At 44.6% G+C, this 22,199-nt stretch overlaps 2 protein-coding genes across 6 annotated transcripts in view; one reads left to right on the top strand and one right to left on the bottom strand.

Annotated features, from left to right (window-relative positions):
* LOC115074862 (182 kDa tankyrase-1-binding protein-like) overlaps positions 1-17,126 on the bottom strand; it is a 46,498-nt gene extending 29,372 nt beyond the window's left edge. The window contains exon 1 of one of the 2 annotated variants that reach the window (XM_029574802.1): positions 17,089-17,126. In XM_029574802.1, the coding sequence (XP_029430662.1) occupies positions 17,089-17,111 (23 nt within the window). In that variant the 5' untranslated portion in view covers positions 17,112-17,126. Of the gene's footprint in view, positions 1-496; positions 692-17,088 lie in introns of those variants that run through there. The other variant, XM_029574803.1, reaches the window with a different exon arrangement.
* The window catches only part of SSRP1 (structure specific recognition protein 1), a 66,974-nt gene that overhangs the window by 210 nt on the left and 44,565 nt on the right, over positions 1-22,199 (top strand). For 2 of the 4 annotated variants that reach the window (XM_029574801.1, XM_029574798.1), the window contains exon 1: positions 17,668-17,820. The exons of 1 other annotated variant lie outside the window; for it this stretch is intronic. The gene's annotated coding sequence lies outside the window, so the exon portion shown is untranslated. Of the gene's footprint in view, positions 1-17,291; positions 17,314-17,667; positions 17,821-22,199 lie in introns of those variants that run through there. One more of the 4 variants, XM_029574800.1, reaches the window with a different exon arrangement.

Genomic DNA, 22,199 nt, shown 5'->3' with positions numbered 1-22,199 from the left:
CTCTCCTGAATCACGTATCACACACTTCTGTCTAACAGCGCGCAATAGTCGTATTAACGCAGAGAAAATAAATATGGAATGTATGTGGGTGGGGTGCATGTGGGGTCAGGATTCAGATGCAAATGCACATACGAGAGAGAGAGAGAGAGAGACTCGGTTCCAAAACGGATCGTGTCACAACCCCTCACCCACCCCAGGGCTTACGTTCCAGCTGCAGATGAGCGGGACCCCACCCAAGAAAGAGAAGACGGCCACAAAATCAGTCGCATGCACGCCACAAAAGTTGCATCTCAGATCTCATAAGGTACAGATAAATAAGACTTGGGAGCCGCATGCTGCAAGCTGAGGGGAAAGTAACACGCGAAGTAAAGGCGATCCTTCTGCCAGCTGTGCACAGCAGGATCCCTAGCCCACCACCTCTGCAATTACGGCCACCCTCCCCCAAGCGAGCTGTCAAGCGAAACTTCCGCGCAAAGTTTCGCGTCCCCCTGCTAACCTCCGGCGGCAAGGCTGCTGCTCGATCTCTCCCGCTCGGAGGAATCCCGGCGTCCGAGGAGAAAAAAAATGCAAATCTCTATTCGGAAACGGTCATTTTCACTTTGTTCTCCCGGAGAGAAGAGGAAAAAAAAAAAAATCCCCGAAGCTTGCACGGCACCGAGAGCCAAAGTAGCTCTAGCGCCAGCCCGGAAGCCACGCCCTGCCACGCCCACGGTTCATGCATATTCATCACCGGTACCAAGGAGCCCAGCGTCTGAACCACGTTACTCACATGCGAGCCAAAAGGCGAGGCTTATCATCATGTATGGAGGATATTTAAGGAGAAATCCTTCCCTCTGTTTATGACTATTAATGAGTGGATTAGCATATGAGGAAAGGAATTTACATAAACAGCTATTTTTATTAGCAGGCATTAATATGGAGACCGTGAACGCATTATGGTGCGCGTCGTCTCGAGATCGGGCAATTTATAAATATGAGTTATAAATAAATGCTCTGCCTATTTACATCTTCCCTTATCAGATGGAAAGAGATCCCAGGTCCTGGTCTTGTGAGAACCTGGAGTTCCGCATCCTCCTTGTCACGTGATTGCATGTTCTCCTTTTCGTGGGATTAACATGGAGAGCTGTGCACATTCTTTCATGGGATCTGACTTCTTGCATCTTATCACGTGGTGATTAAATATACACCAAGCACAAGATGGGGAGGGGGATTCTCCAGGCCAAAAAAAATAGGTTCTTTCACTTAAACAAGTAGTCTACCTCCAATGCCTGAATGTAATCCGCCTTGAAGAGTCTGAAAGGCAGAATATAAATCGAATCAAATCAAATAAAGAAGTTCTTTTTTTTTCTTACTGCAGTTCAGTGAGAAACTAACATTTTCTCTTTCTTCCTTCTAAGAGCAGCTGTGCTAAACTCAGATGCTCACCCTTTGGGACACCTCATTCAGATCCAATAACAAGTGGAGGAGTGGCCTAGTGGTTGGAGCAGCAGGGTTGAGAACAGGGAATCCAGGGTTCAAATGCTCCTTCTGACCTTAGCCAAGTCATGTCACAATCCATTACTTCAGATACAAACTTGCAGCCTTATTTACTGCCTTTTTGTCCTATAGACCCAGAAGAGGGACAATGCCTTAGTAAATCAGGCCCTTAGATTATGAGCTGTCTAGGGGCAAGGAAATACCTCCAGTACTTGAATGTAACTCACCTTGAGCTACCGATGGCAAGCGTGAGCTCAATGCAAAATTTTTAAATAATGCACTGGATTCCACTGTATGCCAGGGCAATACCAGACTTCTGGGACCCAAGTGGGCTAGACGAACCTGGGGTGGAAGGGTGGAGCTGACTTCGGTCAGATCTCTCCACTCACCCCGTGGACTTCATCACTAGCACTGCTGGCGCCAGTGGTAGGCAGGGCCGCAGCATGTAATGGTCCATATATACTAAAAGGGTTGCTTTTCCCATTTTGTGTCCATGTTAAAAGTGCTCAGTACATCTGATCCAGTGAGTGCAGGGTCTGAGCCAGTATGTGCTCACAGGCCCTTCTCTCAGAAGCAAGGAGGAGGCGGGGCCAGAGCAAGGCCTATGAGTGCAGGCCTGGCTCATTCATTACCCTAACTGTTTGCTGCTATTGCCAGGACCAGGACAAGCACCAGTGATGATGTTTCAAGGGAGGAAACATTAGGGTTGGTAATTGACCTCAACCTCAACCTCATAAATAGGGGGCTTTTAGGGAAGGCCATTGCAGAAAGACTAAATGAATTCTTTGCCTCCGTGTTTACTAATGAGGATGTTGGGGAGATACCAGTTCGGGAGATGGTTTTCAGGGGTGATGAGTCAGACGAACTGAATCAAATCACTGTGAACTTGGAAGAAGTAGTAGGCCAGATTGACAAACTAAAGAGTAGCAAATCATCTGGACCGGATGGTATGCATCCTAGGGTACTGAAGGAACTCAAAAATGAAATTTCAGATCTGTTAGTTAAAATTTGTAACCTATCATTAAAATCATCCATTGTACCCAAAGACTGGAGGGTGGCCAATGTAACCCCAATATTAAAAAAGGGCTCCAGGGGCAATTTGGGAAACTATAGACCAGTGAGCCTGACTTCAGTGCCGGGAAAAATAGTGGAAACTATTCTCAAGATCAAAATCACAGAGCATATAGAAAGACATGATTTAATGGGACACAGTCAACATGGATTTAGCCAAGGGAAGTCTTGCCTCACAACTCTGCTTCATTTCTTTGAAGGGGTTAATAAACATGTGGATAAAGGTGAACCGGTAGATGGTAGTGTATTTGGATTTTCAGAAGGCGTTTGACAAAGTTCCTCATGAGAGGCTTCTAGGAAAAGTAAAAAGTCTCAGGATAGGAGGCGATGTCCTTTTGTGGATTACAAACTGGCTAAAAGACAGGAAACAGAGTAGGATTAAATGGCCAATTTTCTCACTGGAAATGGGTAAACAGTGGAGTGCCTCAGGGATCTGTACTTGGACCGGTGCTTTTCAATATATTTATAAATGATCTGGAAAGAAATAAGACAAGTGAAATTATCAGATTTGCAGTTGATACAAAATTATTCAGAGTAGTTAAATCACAAGGGGATTGTGATACATTGCAGGAGGACCTTGTGAGACTGGAAGATTGGGCATCCAAATGGCAGATGAAATTTAATGTGAGCAAGTGCAAGGTGTTGCATATAGGGGAAAATAACCCTTGCTCTATTTACACAATGTTAGGTTCCATATTAGGAGTTTCCACCCAGGAAAAAGATCTAGGCATCATAGTGGATAACACATTGAAATCGTCGGTTCAGTGTGCTGCAGCAGTCAAAAAAGCAAACAGAATGTTGGGAATTATTAGGAAGGGAATGGTGAATAAAACGGAAAATGTCATAATGCCTATCGCTCCATGGTGAGACCACACCTTGAATACTGTGTACAATTCTGGTCGCCGCATCTCAAAAAAGATATAATTGTGATGGAGAAGGTACAGAGAAGGGCGACCAAAATGATAAGGGGAATGGAACAGCTCCCCTATGAGGAAAGACTAAAGAGGGTAGGACTTTTCAGCTTGGAGAAGAGACGGCTGAGGGGGGATATGATAGAGGTGTTTAAAATCATGAGAGGTCTAGAACGGGTAGATGTGAATCGGTTATTTACTCTTTCGGATAGTAGAAAGACTAGGGGGCACTCCATGAAGTTAGCATGTGGCACATTTAAAACTAATCAGAGAAAGTTATTTTTTACTCAACGCACAATTAAACTCTGGAATTTGTTGCCAGAGGATGTGGTTAGTGCCGTTAGTATAGCTGTGTTTAAAAAAGGATTGGATAAGTTCTTGGAGGAGAAGTCCATTACCTGCTATTAAGTTCACTTAGAGAATAGCCACTGCCATTAGCAATGGTAACATGGAATAGACTTAGTTTTTGGGTACTTGCCAGGTTCTTATGGCCTGGATTGGCCACTGTTGGAAACAGGATGCTGGGCTTGATGGACCCTTGGTCTGACCCAGCATGGCATTTTCTTATGTTCTTATTTGACCTTTGCACTGGAAAGGCACATGTTGGAGTGGATGTAGACCCTACAAGTCCTTCCTAGGGCTACCCCTGTTTAGATAATATTTTTTTTCTGATCAGAAGTAAACAAAAACAGGGCACTGTACTAATCAGACCTATAAACCTGTGCCGTAGGAGTCAAGTTTTCATTATGATTTGGGAGTGCTAACCTGAACACAAACTATCATCACTCGAGGCAGGTTTGCTGCTGTTGCAGCCTCTGGGCAATACTCGGGATGGCTTTCAAGCCTGCAAGATCCACCGGGTCCATGGCCTTGCAAACTGTTACGGTTGTGGACCCTTGGGCCGGCTGAGACAGTGGATGGTATGCTGCGGAGGCCCACAGTGAGTGTCACAGCCGGGAGGCAGCACTGATAGGCTTCACCACAGGAAGTCCAAGGTCCCCCCAGGAGGAGCCCGTAGGAACAGGGGTGCAGGGGCCCCGTGGAAGAGTGCTGGCTCAAAATGGCCCCTACCCTCATGGAAGACGCAACCACTTTAACAATGAAAGGGTGCATGGGATCTGGATGATGGAGGCAGGGCTCTTGTAGGAAGGCACCCTTTAAGTCTTGGAAGGCTGTCACAGCCTCTGACGGCCAGACTTTGGTGTTAGCTCCCTTACGAGTAAGGGCCGTGAGTAGTACAGCTATCTTGGAGTAATTGTTTATTAAATGACTATAATAATTATCGAACCCCAGGAATCTCTGCAGGGCCCATAGCCCGCTTGGCTGAGGCCAATCATGGAAACTCTTAAGTTTGTCGAGGTCCATATTAAAACCCCTGCTGGAGCTGATGTACAACGTCCAGGCGATGGGAGGCAAGACCCTTGGAAAAGATTATGATGTCATTGAGGTACACTGTCATGCAGTCATATAGAAGGTCCCGGAAGATCTCATTCATCATGTTTTGGAACATGGCTGGGGTGTTGCATAAGCCAAAAGGCATCACCAGGTACTCATATTGGGCGTTACAGTAGCCCTTCTACCATATGAGAGGCAACATATTCTCTGCCACCTGCCAAATCTTTGCTCCAAAACATTTTTTCAACATCATTGCTATTCTGTCAGAGTTGGGGACATTCTTAGCTATTTCCAGTATTGGACCACAAGCAGTAGCCAATTCATCCTCTGTGTTGAGGATCGAAAAGGTTTGCTGCCAGATGAAACTGATGAAAGCAAAGCTCAGATCTCTTAGTAAACATCTGTTATACTTCTTCCTTTTTGGATAGAGGTGAAGAAGGCAAAATTTCAAATAGATTTTCATTCATTTGTCTGAATATCCCTGGAATATTTGAAAGGCTTGGTGTATCTTGAGGGCTACAGAAATTGGTAATAGCAAATTAAGCTTGAACCCGGAACACATTGCTGTCAAGAATCTGCTTCCAAATGTTCATAGGAATAATCTATGATACCCTGTCGCCTGCTGAAGCCCACTGGGCTCTGCAAATTATGTAAACACTTTGTAGTTGAACCCCTATCTAGTGCATGTTCCTTCCCCTTCTTCTCTTTCGGGAATGTCTTCAAAATCTGAGGCTGGAAATCTATGTCATTTTCAAAATGCAAAACAAAATTTACATTATTCAATATGTAAAACAATGCAAATGCTTGCAAATATGCCATGGCATTGCCACAGAAAATTATGCAAGCAGTGTTTCTGAAATTCAAACCCTTGATGCAGAATCTAACCCTGAAGCTGCCACAACGAATTGGGGACTCTGCCGAAGAAACACATGTTTAAGTGGTTTGTTTTTTTTACCACAGAATATTGTGGTCATCAGGCAAATCATCAGGGCCAGCACACACTGTACCTCCTCCACAAAAGAGGTTTACACACAGAAAAATAATCGACTAGTCAGTCAGATTCCGCTTTTTCCAGAATGTAAGTTTTCTCTATGCAAGAGACATACATAAACCATGAAACACTGCATGAGGTCTCAGGAGATTTTAGGTTGCGGAGGTCACTACTATTGTTTATCACTCAATAAAACAATTTCCCCCTCTTTGTTATCTTTGGCATTATTTTCTGGCTCTGCTGGTCACTTTTTTTCTTCTTCCACGTCTGTCTGTGTCTTTTTGGTTTTCGGTCCCTCTCTTTCTTTGGCTCCTCTTCCTTCTTTCTTTGAGCTGTCTGCTTCATTCCTGGGCTCTGTTTGTCCTCCCAGAGCAACTGCACAGCTCTTAGGCACCCAAGGGGAACTTTCAGCCATGAACACGTCACCCCCCCCCCAATTAACTCTGAAGCCCCCTCCTCCCAGCCTATTTTAATAATAAAACTCAGCAATCAGGAGCCACCCTATAAACCCACGTAATGTGACAGGGAGGCCAAGTTTCAAAAGCCACTCATGTGGGTATATACAGATCTACCCGCGTGAAAGGTTTGTTTAATTGCCCACCCGAAAAGCGCCTAAAACTATGCACAGTTGAAAGGAAAAGTGTGAGCATAGCCTGAAGGCAAAAGTACCCACAGACTTTGCACCTAAACAGGCAGGTTTTTAAAATGAACCCAAACGTGAAACTGTAGACCTGTTTCTACTAATCTGTAACTCCTATCGTGGTTCCAGAAGACTGGAGGGTGGCCGATGTGACGCCAATCTTTACAAAGAACTCCAGGGTGATCCTGGAAACCATAGACTGGTGCATCTGATGTCCAGGCAAAACGATAGAAGCCATTCCTAAAAACAAAACCACTGGCCACAAAGACAGGCATGACTTAATGGGGAAGAGTCAACATGGTTTTAGCAAAGGAATGCGTTGCCTTTTCAATCTTTTAGATTTTTTCCAAAAGGTATAAATAAACATGTAAATAAAAGGTGAGCAGATTGATGTTGTGTATTTGGATTTTCAGAAGGCGTTTGACAAAGTCCCCATGAGAAATTAAAAAGACATGGGATAGGAAATGCAGAAGGACTTTGCGGAGACTAGGAGATTGAATATTTGAATGGCAGATGACATTTAATGTGGAAAAGCGCAAAATGAAACAGAGAAAAATAATCCCACTATTAGTTCCATATTGGGAGTCTCCAGGAAAGGGACCTTGGACAATACATTGAAATGCTCAAATCAGCATGTGGTTGCTATAAAAAAAAAAGCAAATAGAATATTAGGAATGATCCGCAAAGGAATGAGAATAAAATGGAAAATATCATATTGCCTCTGCATCAGGCCATGGTGTGATCGTGGCTTTACTGTGTACAGTTCTGGTTGCCCCATCTCAAAAAAGATGTAGCGGAACTAGAAAAGGTACAAAGGAGGGCAGCAAGGATGATAAAAAGGATGAAATGGATGATGAGATGAGGGCTCTTCAGCTTGGAAAAGAGACAGCTAAGAGGGGGCCGTGATAGAAATGTCTAAAATCATGCGAGGAGTGGAATGGGTAAATAAAAGATGGTTATTTACCCATTCAAATAATACTAAAACAAGGGGATACTTCATGAAACTAACAATCAACAGATTTAAAACAAATTATAGAAAGTATTTTTTAACTCATGGCACAATCAAGCTGTGGAATCTGCTGCCAGAGGACACGGTCAAGGCGACTATCATAGTGGGGATTAAAAGAGGTCTGGACAAGTTCTTGGAGGAAAAGTCCATAAAATATTATTAACTAGGTAGACTAGAAAACTATTGCTATCCCTGGAAATGAGTAACAAGAAATACATCTACTTTGGGATCCTGCCAGTTACTCGTGCCCAGGACCGACCACTGTTGGGGGACAAGGATGCCGGGCACGATGGAGCTTGGTCTGACCCAGCATGGCACTTCTTTTGTTCTCATGTTCTTAAATATTAAGCTTCATTTCATATATACATCCATTACAAATTTGCTTCAGAAATTATGTCACAGTGTCTGATGAATGCGTCTTCTGTGATTTTTGGAAGTAGATTGCAAAAAACAAGGAAATATATACAATTTATAAGTTAAAAGAAATCCATACCACATTGGCTGAGCATAGTCTCTGAAATGATTGGCGATAAGGTTTCCCCTCACTATTCACCAAATAAAGGTGGAGGCAGACAAGTGGGAACACCCTAAAGAAATCAATAACAAAATGTGGAGCATCTAGTAAAAGGATTAAAGATCTGGCGCTTTCAGGAAACAATAATCTACAGTCAGTTCGGAACATGTGAGATTTCTCAACATAAATTGTCAATCAGTCTAGGTTCATATGAGTTTATTCAGCGTTCATGAATACAAGAGATTAGTGATCGTCGAAACTCAGTCCCCCAACACGGACCATGTTTTGCCAAGGCTACCCTGGAAGGGAAGGGTTGAAGCAGGAAAGCAGTGTTTCAAAGTCGTTTTCACAGATGTCTTACAAGTTTAGCATTTAAAGAATAGCTTTGGAAAGGGACCAGGGTCCTTTTGAAGTGCAAAAAAAAGGTCACTTTTTCAAATCTGCCACACTAGAGGTCCCAGAATTCAAACCGCAACAACCCTGTCTATGAAAAGGCAGCAATGCAAATATTATACCAGGTCCAACTCCATTACTATTTTTTCCAGCAGGGAAAAGGAGTGGCCTAGTCCAGAGGTTCCCAACCCTCAATGGAGGTACAGCTAACCAGTCAGGTTTTCAGGATTGCCACAATGAATATGCATGAGATAGATTTGCATACTCTGGGTCTACAATGTATGCAAATCTCACGTATATTCATTATGGATATACTGAGACCTTGACTGGCTAGATGTGCCTCCAGGTGAGGGCTGGGGAACACCGTAAATTCTAAAAATGCTGTAAGCTGCCTTGAGCATTATTAAAAATCAAAAAGAATTATTAGCAATACACCAATTACTGGGGGAAAAAAGATCAAACTGAAGTACACAGAGACTATACGTTAGCAAAATATCTTATGTTGGTCACACACACAAAATACAGAGCTTCACCAAACTTAGAATAAATGACCACAATTTATAAACAGAAATACTCAGACAAAAACTGAACTCTTGTCTAATCTTGTGGAGGAGGGGGCACTGGATTAGGGTGCAGAATGGCTCTTCCTCAACCCTCCAGCCTCTCCCCTCCCTGCTCACCGCCCGGGAGGGGAGAGGCTGGAGCAGGAAGCAGAGGGTTGTTCTTTGCTGCCTGCCATTGGGGGCATTGTCCAACAGTCATGAAGACGGAGCCCTGTGTACTCATGTACAGGGAAGCTCCCTGATCCGCCCCTAAAATTGCTGTGCTCTAGTCCTAACGAAAGGGCTGGGTTTGTGTCCTCAGCTTCCTTATTACCACTACTAGTACTCAGCAATTCTATAGACTTATCTGACTTACACAGTGCTGTACAAAAACATATGAGACAGTCCCTTCGCAGAAGAACTTACAATCTAATTAAGGCAAATAACACAGTTCAAAAGAGACTTTGAGAATTTCATTCATTAAGAAAATGGTTAAAATCATATGACTGTAAGTAGGATAATCAAGCGTTAAGATTTAGAAGCAGCCTCAAAAAGGTGGGTTTTAAGACTGGATCAGGGACAGATTTAACATTATGACGCCCGTAGGCAGAGGATGAGATGAGGTGGGGTGAGGGGTTTCACCACTGGAATTGAGTGAGCAGCAAGGGGAGTGCTAGTTATTTTGCACCTTCGGAATTTGCCGATGCCTAAATCCAGCCCTGGACCGGATTTGAATAAGACAAGAGATGGCGCGTGATGCACCAACTCAGGAAGTCTATTGTAAGCACACAGTGCAGCCAGGTGGAAAGCGGGGAGCTAGTTATTGGTGGCAGAGGAGAAGAGCATAGGTAGGAATGACCTGCCTGATGTAATCCACTTTGAAGTGGCTGAAAGGTTGAATATAAATCTAAATAAAGAAGTGAGCAGAGGTCACAAGGAGGGATTTAGGGAAATATAAGAAAGGAGAAGTAGTGTGGAGCTGTAGAGTGAAGACATTTGTACTTGAGTAAGAGGTGCTTGAATTGAATTTGGAAGCAGATAGGGACCCAGTGTAGTAACTTGAGAAGATGGGTCACATGGGTGTAGTGACTTTGGTGAAAGATAAGTTGTGCAGCTAAATTTCGGATGGATTGTAGTGGAGAAAGATGGTTCACTAGGAGACCTGTGAGGAGCAGATCAAAAGGGTCTAAGTGGGAGGAGATGAGAGAGTGAATAAAGGTTCTGGTAGTGCGTTCAGCAAGGGATGGATTTTGATGACGGTGAGAGAGAAACGACACGTTTTAGGTAGTGGTGGGACATCTAGGCAGCATCCTTCTGTGCTTTCTTTCTTCCTTCTTTTTTGACTGTATCGTCTAATATGTGCAAGGGGGGGATTAAAAAAAAATACGCGTGACCATGCGAGTAGGCCTTTCCAATTGAGGAAGGACTGGGAGGAAACTTCCTATACCCTTTCCTACTCTGCCTCCCTTTTCCCCTGTCCTCCCCGACCCCTAAAACCCCTTTCCATACCTTTCTTTTTTATTTTGGAACTTACTTCATCTAATGGCCCAACTGACTCCCTCACAGGCTTTTTATCTCGAAAGTACCTGAAAATGTTTTTATTATGAGTTTTTGCTTCCATGCCAAGCTTCTTTTCAAATTCTCTCTTTGCCTTCCTTATCCATGCTTTGCATCTAACTTGCCAGTGCTTATGCTGCTTCCTGTTTTCTTCATATGGATCCCTTTTCCATTTATTGAAAGATGTTCTTTTACCTATTATAGCCTCTCTCACCTCACCTTTTAACCATGACTGTAGTCGTTTAGACATCCTTCCAACTTTTCTAATGCGTGGAATACATCTGCTCTGGCTTCCAAGATAGTATTTTTAAACAATGTCCATGCCTGATCTAAACTCAAAATCTTTACAGCTGCTCCTTTCATATTTTCCTCATTTTATCATAGTCACCTTTTTGAAAGTTAAATGCTATAGCAATAGAATTCTTTCGTGTCCTCCCTCCAGTTATTAAGTCAAATGACTCCAACACTGCTACATCTCACACTAAATCCTGGGTTCTACTAAGGACTAGGTCTAAAATAGTTTCCCTTCTTGTTGGGACTTGTACCAGTTGCTCCATGAAGCAGTAATTTATTTAATCTAGAAACTTTACTTTTCTAGAATGTCCTGATGTGTATTCACCCAGTCAATACTGTGGTAATTTAAATCATTATTACTGTGCTGCTGATTTTGTTAGTGTTACAAACGCGCCCAGGGAGTCCTGGGAAGGGCGTGGAGGTGCGATCGCTTGTTCCTGAGAGAGAGTGAGCTCTTGGGCCCCGAGGTGGCTCAGGGAGGAGCCCCAAGAAAGACACAACTGAGGCAGATGAGCAAGTACAAGCATGGGTGGAGCAAGAACACAGGAGGAGGGTGAAGTGGGTCAACCCTCTGTTGAACCAACATGTACTAGAGATGACAGAGGGCTGGAAACTCTGAGGCAAGGTACCGGAGTAGAAGATTCCAGACCCGTGAGAGTTAAAGAGGCAGAGTGCATAAGGAAACGAGGACTCCTGGAACTTGGACGAGAAGAGGACTCCGAGGACTCCATGTCTTCGAGATGAGACTCTCGAAGACGTGGAGACTTGGACAAGACGATACTCATGAAGACTTTGACAAGGGGAGACTCACGAAGACTTGAACGAGACGGTACTCTTGAACACTTGAATGAGGGGAGATACTCAATGGACTTGGATGAGGGGAGATACTCGAAGACTTGAACGAGGGGAGACACTCGAAGACTTGGACAAGACGATACTCTTGGAGACTTGGGAGAGTGCTGTCCCTTAGGGTGCCCTACACAGCCCAGTGTGGACTGGTCACGGACCACCCTGTCGTGCTGCACGCCCTACACAACCTGGAAGGCTGGTCGCGGACCACGCGGAGAGCGGGACGTGCACAGGACGGAGAAGAAAGTCCGGGCAGCACTTGAGAGAAGTCCAACCGGAGACGATTCCGGTCACCTGAAGACTGATACCGGGGACGCTGGACGCTTTTGTGAAGGACGACTGGAGGAGAAGTCGGGGGGACGACAAGGCTGCTGGAGGATCCTTCAGGAAGGAGAGATAGAAGAAGAAACGCAAGAGGGGGAAGCCTCAAGTGCAGGTCACCTGGACATCTGAACATCTGGATCTCAGAACGAGAAGACAACTGGACATCAGGGTCTCTAGACATCTGGGACGATGGACAAAGGACAAAGAACGTCTGGACAACTGGATCACTTGAACCAGGCTTACGGGAAGGGAAGCCAAGGGCTGGAACATACCTCAAGGAAGATCCGACGAGGAATGAAACCTGGAGCATTGGACGAAGACATCAGGAACAAGAAGACATGGAACACGAAGTCTTCCGGACAGGAGCAGCAAGATGGACCACAATGGAAGCAGTGGAACTCCATGGAGGGTGAAACTCCGAGGAAGGATTATGGAGCACTCGTAACTCCGAAGATGGTGTAACTCCATCCGAAGGCCCTGAGAAACTGAAGCAGTGCCTTTTTATAGGCCAGGACCAGGAAGAGCCCTGAAGTAGTCATCAGGAGGGCACAGGAGTACTTCCTGTCTCTGGCCCTTTAAAGGTAGAAGAGAGGAGCGCGGCCCGCCCCTAGTGGGAGCTCCGGAGGCAGGTAGGTGGAGCCGAGGCCTGCAGCGGTGTCCTGCTGCAAGAAGAAGGAAGAAGCAGGCCGGAGGTGGCTCCTGCCTCTGAAGAGGAACTGCAGTGGGGCAGAGTCCGGCTCCGAAGAAGAGGACGAGGTGGCTCCACCGTGGCTGCGTTCGTGCCGCGGTGGAGAAAGGAATCGATTCCCCCTGAAGGAAAAGTCGGTGGCACAGCTTCAGCCGTGCAGGAGGGAGTCCAGCAGTATTTATTTATTTTATTTATTACTTTTTTTTGTATACCGACATTCAACTTCAGTCATCGTTTCGGTTCACATATAATAAGAATAAAAGAGAAATACAGTTTGCAAAGTTAAAAGAAAATAATATACAAAGTAATTGCATAATAAAAGGATAGAAAATGGAGGAAAATAAAATAATTAATTGAGATTAGGAGAATATTGTTATTATCATGTTGAAAAAGCTTTAAGGAAAAGTAATGTTTTTAATTCTTTCTTAAATGTTTTAGAAGAAGATTCCAGTCTTAATTCGATTGGAAGGCAATTGAGAATGCACGCTGTCTAGTTGAAATAAAACGGGATATTTTTGGAGATGGAATTAAAAGTAGACCGGTATTTGTAAATCGTAAAGATCTTCTTGATGTTTGAAAACGGAGTGATGAATCCATCCAGGTCCAACTCCATCCTTTCAGACTTGTTGTTATACAAAGCTTTATGTATCAGTGAAAGAGTCTTATATTGTACTCTGTAAAAGACAGGTAACCAATGAAGATCCTTGAGTAGTGGAGTGATATGATCCGATTTTTTTAGGTTACTAAGTAGACGTGCTGCCGCATTTTGTAATAGTTGAAGTAGGGTAATGGTAGATGCAGGTAATCCCAGGAGAATAGCGTTACAGTAGTCTAATTTGGATAAAAGTAGGGCTTGCAATGCTAAATGAAAATCGTGATGGTGAAGTAGAGGTTTAATCCTTTTTAAGATTTGAAGTTTGTAAAAACCCTTTTTAATGATGTGGATATGGATTCGGATTCGTACTCGCTTTGGCTATCCAAGCTACTCTGCCTCCTCGGACTTACCAGAGGTACCCGCTCCTCGGGGGCCTCGCTCTCTTCTTTATTTTCAGATTACAGATAGGAACCGGTCCTCGCTCCTCGAGGGCCCATGTTCCTGGACACTCTGAAGATTCTCTACTGCCTGGAAGCTATCACTGCTACAAACATTTGTGAGTTACCATCGCTCTCTCAGAGCTTTCCCTGGAACCAGGTACTCGCTCCTCGAGGGCCTAATCTTTTCCAGCTCCTGAGCTTACTTGAGTCCTTATGTGAGTTTTGTCATCTAGTTCTGTTCATGAACTCTGCCTACTCACTTTCTACAGTTTCTCAACAGCTCAGCCATCCTGGGATCATTATTCCAGTACCTGAGGGACTACAGCCCTGCCGGGCATATCAGCTCACTACTGCCACCTCTGATGGTTTCTAATAACCTTTTTAATAAAAGAACTAATGTGTGTCTGTCTCCATACTCTAGCCTAGCCGGTGGTCCCTCTTGGGGAATCCTCCTGGGGGCGTAGTTATCTGCCATCGGCCCAGGGATCCACCCACAACTATATCAGATTCATTACAGATTGCTACTCCTTAGCAAGACGATATCTGAGGCACCTTGGCTCCGCTCCCCCCCCCCGGCACATCGGCGGGCCTCCTGACAGTCCCCGCAGTAGTGCGGGAAATGGGGCTATATCTACCCAGCCTTCAGGCACAAACTTTGCCTCGGCTACAGGCTTGCTTGTGCTGGTGCTGTCTCTCTGCTGGATTTGCCTTTTGTCTTGACCCGGATTGTCTTGGATTCCTCTTGCCTGCTGCCTGCCATTGACCCGACTGGATTTGGATTTCTCTTGCTTGCTGCCTGCCTCTGACCCAGATTGTCTCGGTCTGTCTCTATTTGTACTGGGATTCGGGGAGACGCTGGCTCTGACTTCACTCTGGCTGGATCTGCATCCTTCCCTTACTCGCTGGCATCCGACCTTGGCTTGGGCTCAGATAAGGCTGTCTTTCTATCATTGAGTTCACATAAATATAACAGTGTGTACAGTCGGAAGGGGCGCCTTTGATAGTAGGACTTCTTGAAAGCCGGGTAATACCTGCTGGCTGAAGACTGCTGTTCTGCCAGGAAGCTAGGAACAGGACCGCTACACTCTGTTCCTTAAGCTGGCATACAGTTTACTGCAGCTTGTCCCCAAACAGGTTTTCTCTTTACAGGGCGGATCTGCCAATTTCTTGTGTATGTCCTCACATATGGCATTAGCACATAGCCAGGCTATTCTCTGCTATGGACCCTGCCGATGTATGGGCTGATGTCTCGAATGCCTCGTATACTGTTTGAAGGAGGTGGCACAAGCCCTCTTCCAGATCCATTAAGGATTGAGGCAACATGATGTCCGACAGTCCCAGTGTAACGTGCGGCTTTAGGTTTGTAAACATTTGTATAGATATTGAGTGATATAGAATTGGTGCTGCTGGATTTTAGCACTCAACATTACTGTTTGGAAAGTTTTCCTTCCAAAGTCATCCAGGTATCTGTTATCCTTACCCAGCGGGGTATATGAGTGTAGCCATGATTTCTTAGACTTCTTCGTGGCCGATTCTACAACTACCGAAGCAGGAGGTGGTTGAACTGTTCCGAAGTATGGGGATTTCCTCATCCTGAACTTCAAATCAGTTTTCCTGGACGTTGCTGATCCCGAGAAGGGAGATTCCCATGCCTTGTCCATAACCGCATCAAGTAATGCATGGGAGGTTAAGGCCGTGGGCTCAGCTGGGAATTCAAAGATCCTCCGATCTGGGATATAGTAGCTTCTTAGTTTCAATTTTCAAAACCATGTCCACGTTTTCAATAAACTTGGAGTAGGACAGGTCTTCCAGGGGTGAAGATGTTTGGGTCTTTCCTCCAATGGGTCTAACAGAATTCCCGTAGAGGAATCCGGTAAAATTGGCGGGGAGTCCCTGGGCTCAGAAGTTGACTGGAGGTTGAATTACAGTTGGGGGTCCCCTGTTTCATCCTGTGGGCTGTGATCCTCCTGTGTGGGAGACAGGGATCCCCTCTCTGGAGAAGAGTCTTCAGGTGGCCAGTGACGGTGCTTGTCACTCTCCAGGGACATGAAGAAATTGCTTAGAATTGTGGACATCTGCAATATTTATTGATTTATTTATTTAAAAGCTTTTCTATACTGTCATTAAGTTATATATCACTTGTGAAGCTAGTCCCCCTTCCATAGGGACCTGTTGTCTCTTCCCTTGGACAGTGGGCATGCTCCTCATGCCTCTTGCCCTCTTTGGGCTTGGTCACCCTCAATGGTGGAGGCACTGCAGCTAAGAGGATCAGAGTGTGGTCCTTGAGGGATAGCTGTGTCTCTTTGTAAGGGACTCTTGTAACTAAGGCAAGTGCATTTTCCTCTTTGAGACTGAAGATATGTCCGAATAAACCCTTTGGGATGATCTTGAAGAATTCAACAAGCGATGGTCATCTGACAATGGTTCAACGTCGAAAAAACCCAGTTCCAAGAGCTCCTCTGGCAAGAATACCACCTGAGAAAGAATCCCTGACTTGTGGGAAGCCTGCTCTTGGGGAGGTCTGTGCTTACGCACTGTCTTCTCCTGTGGAGGACTCAATGCCCTGCTGGTATGCTTTGTGTGTGCCATAGATAGATGCTTCTCGGTGGGTTCTTGCGTCGTTTTCTTTTTGGGAAGCACCTGTGTCGCTGTGAGTGGCACTTGCGAGCCACACTTCGATGTATTGTGCGCTTCACTCTGCGACACATCCCTGCGTTGTGTCAGGTTTTCCTCGACACGTGCATTGACTCGACCCTGCATCGTGTGTCATGCCTGTGCTTCGACATGTGCTTTGGCCTGCGCAGTTCACTGCTGGTGATGCCATTCTCAGCCTGGGTTTTAGCGGCACATCCCCCAAAGCCTGGGGCTTTTTCTGAGCATGGGGGAGCTTGAGCACTGTGGCAAGATGCATCATCTGACCCTGCCTCTTTTTATCCACAGATGGTCCCAAGGAGGAGGCCCTCCTGGTTTGCTTGGCTCAGTGGATCCTTCTTCCAATTTTTGAAGGATACTTTTTTTGGCTAAAATAGCCTCTTTAACCTCACCTTTTAATCATACCGGTAATTGTTTTGCCTTCCCTCCACCTTTCTTAATACATAGAATACCTCAGAACTGTGCTTCTAAGATTTATTTTTAAACAATGTCCACACCTGTTGTACACGTTAAACCAGCTGCACCTTTCAGTTTTTTTTGTAACTATTTTCTTCATTTTATCAAGGTTTCTTTTGAAAATTTAGTGTTAGAGCTGTAGATTTACAGATTGCCCCCTTACAGTCATTAGTTCAAATCTGTTATGACCACTATTGCCAAGTGGCCCCACTACTGTTTCCTCTCTCACCAAATCCTATGTTCCACTAAGAATTAAATCTAAAATAGCTCCATATCTTGTTGGTTCCATACCTGAATGCAGAAACTTCTAACATGGCAGGGAGTGCATGCGACCTCAATGCAAACAGGTTTTTAAACCTAACAGAGTTAGGCGCGAAACACAGGTGAAACGATCACGAGGCTCCAGGGAGCCAATCAACGGCTCTCCCGACCCTGAAGCGCCAATGACAGAGTGGGCGCTGAAACAGCGGCCTGATTATATGGCACTTTGAGAATGGCCGCATGACATTACTCCAGGTTTCTCTACTTTGTATTATTAATTAATATTTGTACTATCAAATATTAATCTAAATGTATTATTAAATGCTGTATCACTATTATCAGATGAAGGCCTGTCTTGCTGTTTGAGTCAGTTAAATTTAATTGTACCTTTATTTTGTTTATCCTAATTGTTTCTTTTTAAAATACTATGAACATTTTCAAATGTTGGCATGGGTATAATACGACTATTTATAGCATCATTACCATATAAAATATGAATATTCATTTGTTTGTAATGCCTGTAGTTACCGCTATGCCCCTCAGTATCCCAGAATGCAATAACGTCCCCGCGCCCTCACCCCCAGAAGGCACTGCGGTAAAGCGACTTCCGCTCGCGCCTGATTTTATGGGCCGCACGCGGGAAGCGCTCGAACTGCTGTGACCGGAAGTGGCTGCAGGAGCTTTGGAAAGTGCTGGTGTGATTTCGTTTCGGGGGGTAACAGAGACTTGGACCCCCGCGTCCTGCAGGTGCAAGGAGCCCAGGCAAGCGTTGGCGGCGGGGGGCAGGAGCGGATAGGGCTGGGATGTTCACGGGAGCCGCGATCTGTCACATAGTCCCGCACGGTTCCACTGCTTCCCTCCGCTGGTTTAGTTTGGTTTCTTAGTGCTGGTGTCAAATGAAAGAAACGGGGGCTACAAATCGGACAATGCATTTGGATGTAAAGTCTAAAACGAGGACTAATGAAAAATCTTGTTCCAGGACCAGGGTCATTTAGCTGCTCTGCATGGGTACAGGAGCCAGTGTGTTATGCATCTGAGAGTCCAGTACGGCTGGTAGTCTGAGAGGACTTCCTCCAGTAAAACCTGGAGTTCTCGTCAAATTTAGGAGAATTTACTGTTATTGGGTTTGCCTTCCCTAGAAATTTGGTATGTTCAGCAATACACTGAGAGCCCTGGAGGACTACTTGATCTTATTCTCCTTATCTGCTGCCCAGTTTGTTGATATTGGTGGTGAGACTGTTGAGTTTTACCCAGGAATAACTTAGATCAGTTTCCTGTTGCTTGTGTTTTTAATTTAATATCTTGATGTTAAATTATTTCATTTTCATTCGGTGTACTTGTTCTGTTTGTGTAGCTGCTCATTCTCAATGCTGTGAATACAGTAATACTGAAAAGGACAGTGGAGGTTGTATAAGTTTACCAGCAAGATCACAGAGAAGGCAATCAACAGACAGGCATGGGGAGAGTTGGGAAAAATAAAGCCAGAATGGTTACAGTGAAAATCACTTTCGGACGATTCTGTATAGTGCGCTGTTTAAGTAATATTATCCTGTTAATTACAGTTCAGTCAATAGCCATTGAAAGTTTTCCCCAATTTTATCTCACATGAGAAAATGTGGACCAATCTGTTTTCCAGGTGAGGTTGATTCTTGTTTAAAAGATTCTTTCTTAGTTGTTTTCTTAGAGTTGCTTAGTTTTGCTACAACCAGCACTGTCTAAACATTTGTCCTATATGACCCCCAAAACAAAAACCAAAATAGATCTCCACTACTTTTTCCCTCACTCCCTCTACCCACTCAGCCAAAGCAGGAAAGCAACAGTAGAAGCCAGTGCAGGTAGGGCCTGTGAGTGAGTGCATACGCACAGGACCAGTTTTGCATAAGTAGGGACCTTCATTTTTATGTTTATTGTTTTATTTTTCCTAGGAATTTAGCAGGGTTTATTATGACAAGAATAAAAACAGGAGAAGTTCATTTGAAAAAAAAAAAAAGACTAATTTTTCCAGGTAAATACAGGAGTTTATTTTGGTGGACAGAAGCTAGGACAAAATATTAAGCAGATTCACCCACCCACCCACTCAGCAGTGTCCCCATCCCCTATCTAGCATGTGCCTCTTTCTCCCCTCACACCCTTCAGAGAATCGCCCTCTCCCCCCACCCTGCATTCCCCCCACCCTGCAATTGGTGGTGGTTCCTGGCTTCTCCTTCTGCAGTTTGCTTATTGAGGCTCCCGTGCTCTGCAGCATTACACTTCTGCTTTTGTGCAGAACCAAGGAGTCTGCTGGGATTTGTTTCTGATAGATAGGGCCTGCTTTAAACATGTTTGTGGCACTAGACAGCAGGCACTGTGGCTGCTTGGGCGGTGAGGAGGTGGGACTTGAAATGTGGCATGGGTGAGCGCTGTCACTGGTGGAGGGTGGGACTTGAAACATAACACGCACTTTGGCCACGCTGCCTTCCAGCAGTGGGTGGAGGCCTTGAAACACTGCATCTGCAGCTCTGAAGCAACTTTTTAATCATCCTAAAGTTAGGGTGCAAATTGGGTTAAACTGATTGTCAGCTTTGGGGAAAAATCCAGGGATTTATGGGTGACTATCGGTTTAAACTGAAAGGACCCTATGCAGATGTTTACAGCCTGTTTGGGAGCTCGTACGGAAGGAAGGGGGTGGTACTTTGAAAGGCACAGTGACTCCCAGGCCCCCACATTGATTGTTACTGTTGGTTGCAGGTTGGAGTGGAGGTCCAAAGGGGAGGGAGAGCGGAGATTGGAACTGGGGTGAATAGCCTTGTTTCTTCCACTGCTGTATACTATAAAGAAAAGGTCGGTGGTAGCAGCTCCTATAACTTGTTATGGAGAGCATTCAAGAAAACTGTCACATTCATCATCATCATCATCATCTTAACATATTAAAGGCGCCTGTCCATATTGGAAGTTCCCCTTTCAATCAATATGGTAGTTGGGGAAAACTTTCAAAATTTGTTGTGCAGCCAAGGATGATCCAGTAGGAAGTGTTAAAACCAGCTGAGCATTCCTGGGTGCCTAAAAATTGGTGCCTGCGCTGGCCCTGGCAGAGAGATCCTGGGTGTGATGGGAGCTGCTAGGGCTGTGGAGGATCCAGGCCAGAATAGTCACTGCTGTTACAGACCAGGGGGAAGAGAGAAAAAGGAAAAAAAAAAAGTGGGCAATGAAAAATTAAACCTCCCTGAAAAATAAAAAAAGCAGGAAGGTATCCAAGTTTTCTGAATATTTTTTCCACCCCTAGAAAACTGTATTGGAAAATCTGCTGTATTTCTGACAGTCAGAGAGAGCATGAGCATGTATTTATGTGCAAGTGAGAGGGCATATATGTGTGTGTGAGAGCATTAGCATGTATGAATGAAAGAGCGTGTGTGTGAGACAGCACGTGTATGTGTGAGAGATTGAAAGAAAGCATGTGATTGTGTGAGCATGCGCGTGTGTGTGTGAGAGACTGAGAGAGCATCTGTGTGAGGAGAAAGTTTTTGCTCAACAATCCCCTTTCCTTTCTGCCTGCTAATCCATGACACTCTCAGGACATCTGGAAATCAAAAACTCCCCAGGTATGGAAAGCAGGGATTTTTTATAAAATCCTTATTAGTTTTAATTATTGACTGCTATTTGATGTGTTTATTTTGAAATATTTTTATTTATTTATGATTTATTTATGAGGTTTTATATACCGATGCTCATGAAAAATCATATTGTGTCGGTTTACATATAACTTATATACATATAAATGTATAAATGTTTGTGTTTTTAATTATTGGATATTATTCTGTCCGTTAGCTGTTTTGAATTATATTTTTTACTGGTGTGGTTTTACTAGTATTGATAACATTTATATTTCTTGATTTCATGTTTTATGAGGAATGGTAGTGCTGCTTTTTTCCCATTGTTGCACTGCATCAGAATTTGGCTTGTTGCAATTTCCAGTTCAGTTTTTGCTTGCACGTTTCTTTTTATATTTATGGTTGCTTTATTCTGGTTTTTAAGGTCTGCCTGTTCTGCATGTGTGACTGAAGGTGAGGTATTCAACTAGAGTGCAGTTTCTGTGGAGAGATTTATAGCAGCTTGGCTTATTCTGTTTTCCTAATAGGAGGAGTATTTGTGTTTTAGGGCCTGGTGTAATATTTGCAGTGTTGCCTTTTTATAGCTAGGGTGTTGCTGTTTGAATGCTGGCAGTTAGTGCTATTCTGTTATAGAAAGTTTATTGTATTGTAATTCTGTTTTCCCCTGGCTTTCTGAGGGCCAAGCCCATGGTATTTTACAGTAGGCCTAATATGATAATGGTTCCAAGTGTCTCTTGCTTTTGTGCAAGGTTTTCTGGTTGGCACCACAGCATTGCATGTGATCTTTTACCTCAGAAGACTATACTTTGAATATCCTTTTTCACATAAAGTCTGTTATGCATGCATAGCGTTTAATAGTGTTTAGGGAGGGTGTGACAGGGTGCAAGGCTATAAGGTTTGCCTGGGGCACCACGCACCAGCCTTTGGCGTTGCTGTGCTAACATCTGACAGAGTCTCCCTACTCTGGTGTCGTGTGTTCTGTAATGGGTGAGGGCGCTATTTTTCACTTGGGCCATAGGCGCCAAATTGCCTCGCCACTGCTCTGAGGAGCACCCTGCCTTCTGAGGGAATACAGAGTCAGTGACCCACCTTGATGACTTCATTCAGAAGAGGAACTTTAAACCGAAGCCCTGCATCTGTGGACATTAAAGACAGCTGCATCCCCTAGTGCGTAGCCAGAAACACCCCAGAAAATCTTTTTGATAAGTGGGGTAGCGTGGCCAGAATCTCTCCTGCCCTCCGCGGCAGGGCACGCCTCCTCTGTTGGGCCTTGTCGGCAGCGGTTTTGGGAGCACAGGAGCTTCTGAGCCATGGGAGGGAGGGATTGTGCAATGTGCTGTGCTGTATTGTAGTTATTCTTTAATTATGGTGTGAGGCTCAAATGTAGCTCACCCAAGGTTTGCAAGGTGCTTTAGCCGTTTGGAAAACGTAGTATAAGACAAACAGAACAAGGGAGCTGTGTGTTGACCTTATCATAATGCATCAGTGCACCTGCTAGGCAGGCGAGTATGGGAAAATGTAAGCTCATCTACCCAGCATGGTAGTGGGCCAAGG

This window comes from Rhinatrema bivittatum, chromosome 13 (genome assembly GCF_901001135.1).
Source record: "Rhinatrema bivittatum chromosome 13, aRhiBiv1.1, whole genome shotgun sequence".
Taxonomy (NCBI): Eukaryota; Metazoa; Chordata; class Amphibia; order Gymnophiona; family Rhinatrematidae; genus Rhinatrema; species Rhinatrema bivittatum.
This window is presented reverse-complemented; position numbering and strand designations above follow the sequence as displayed.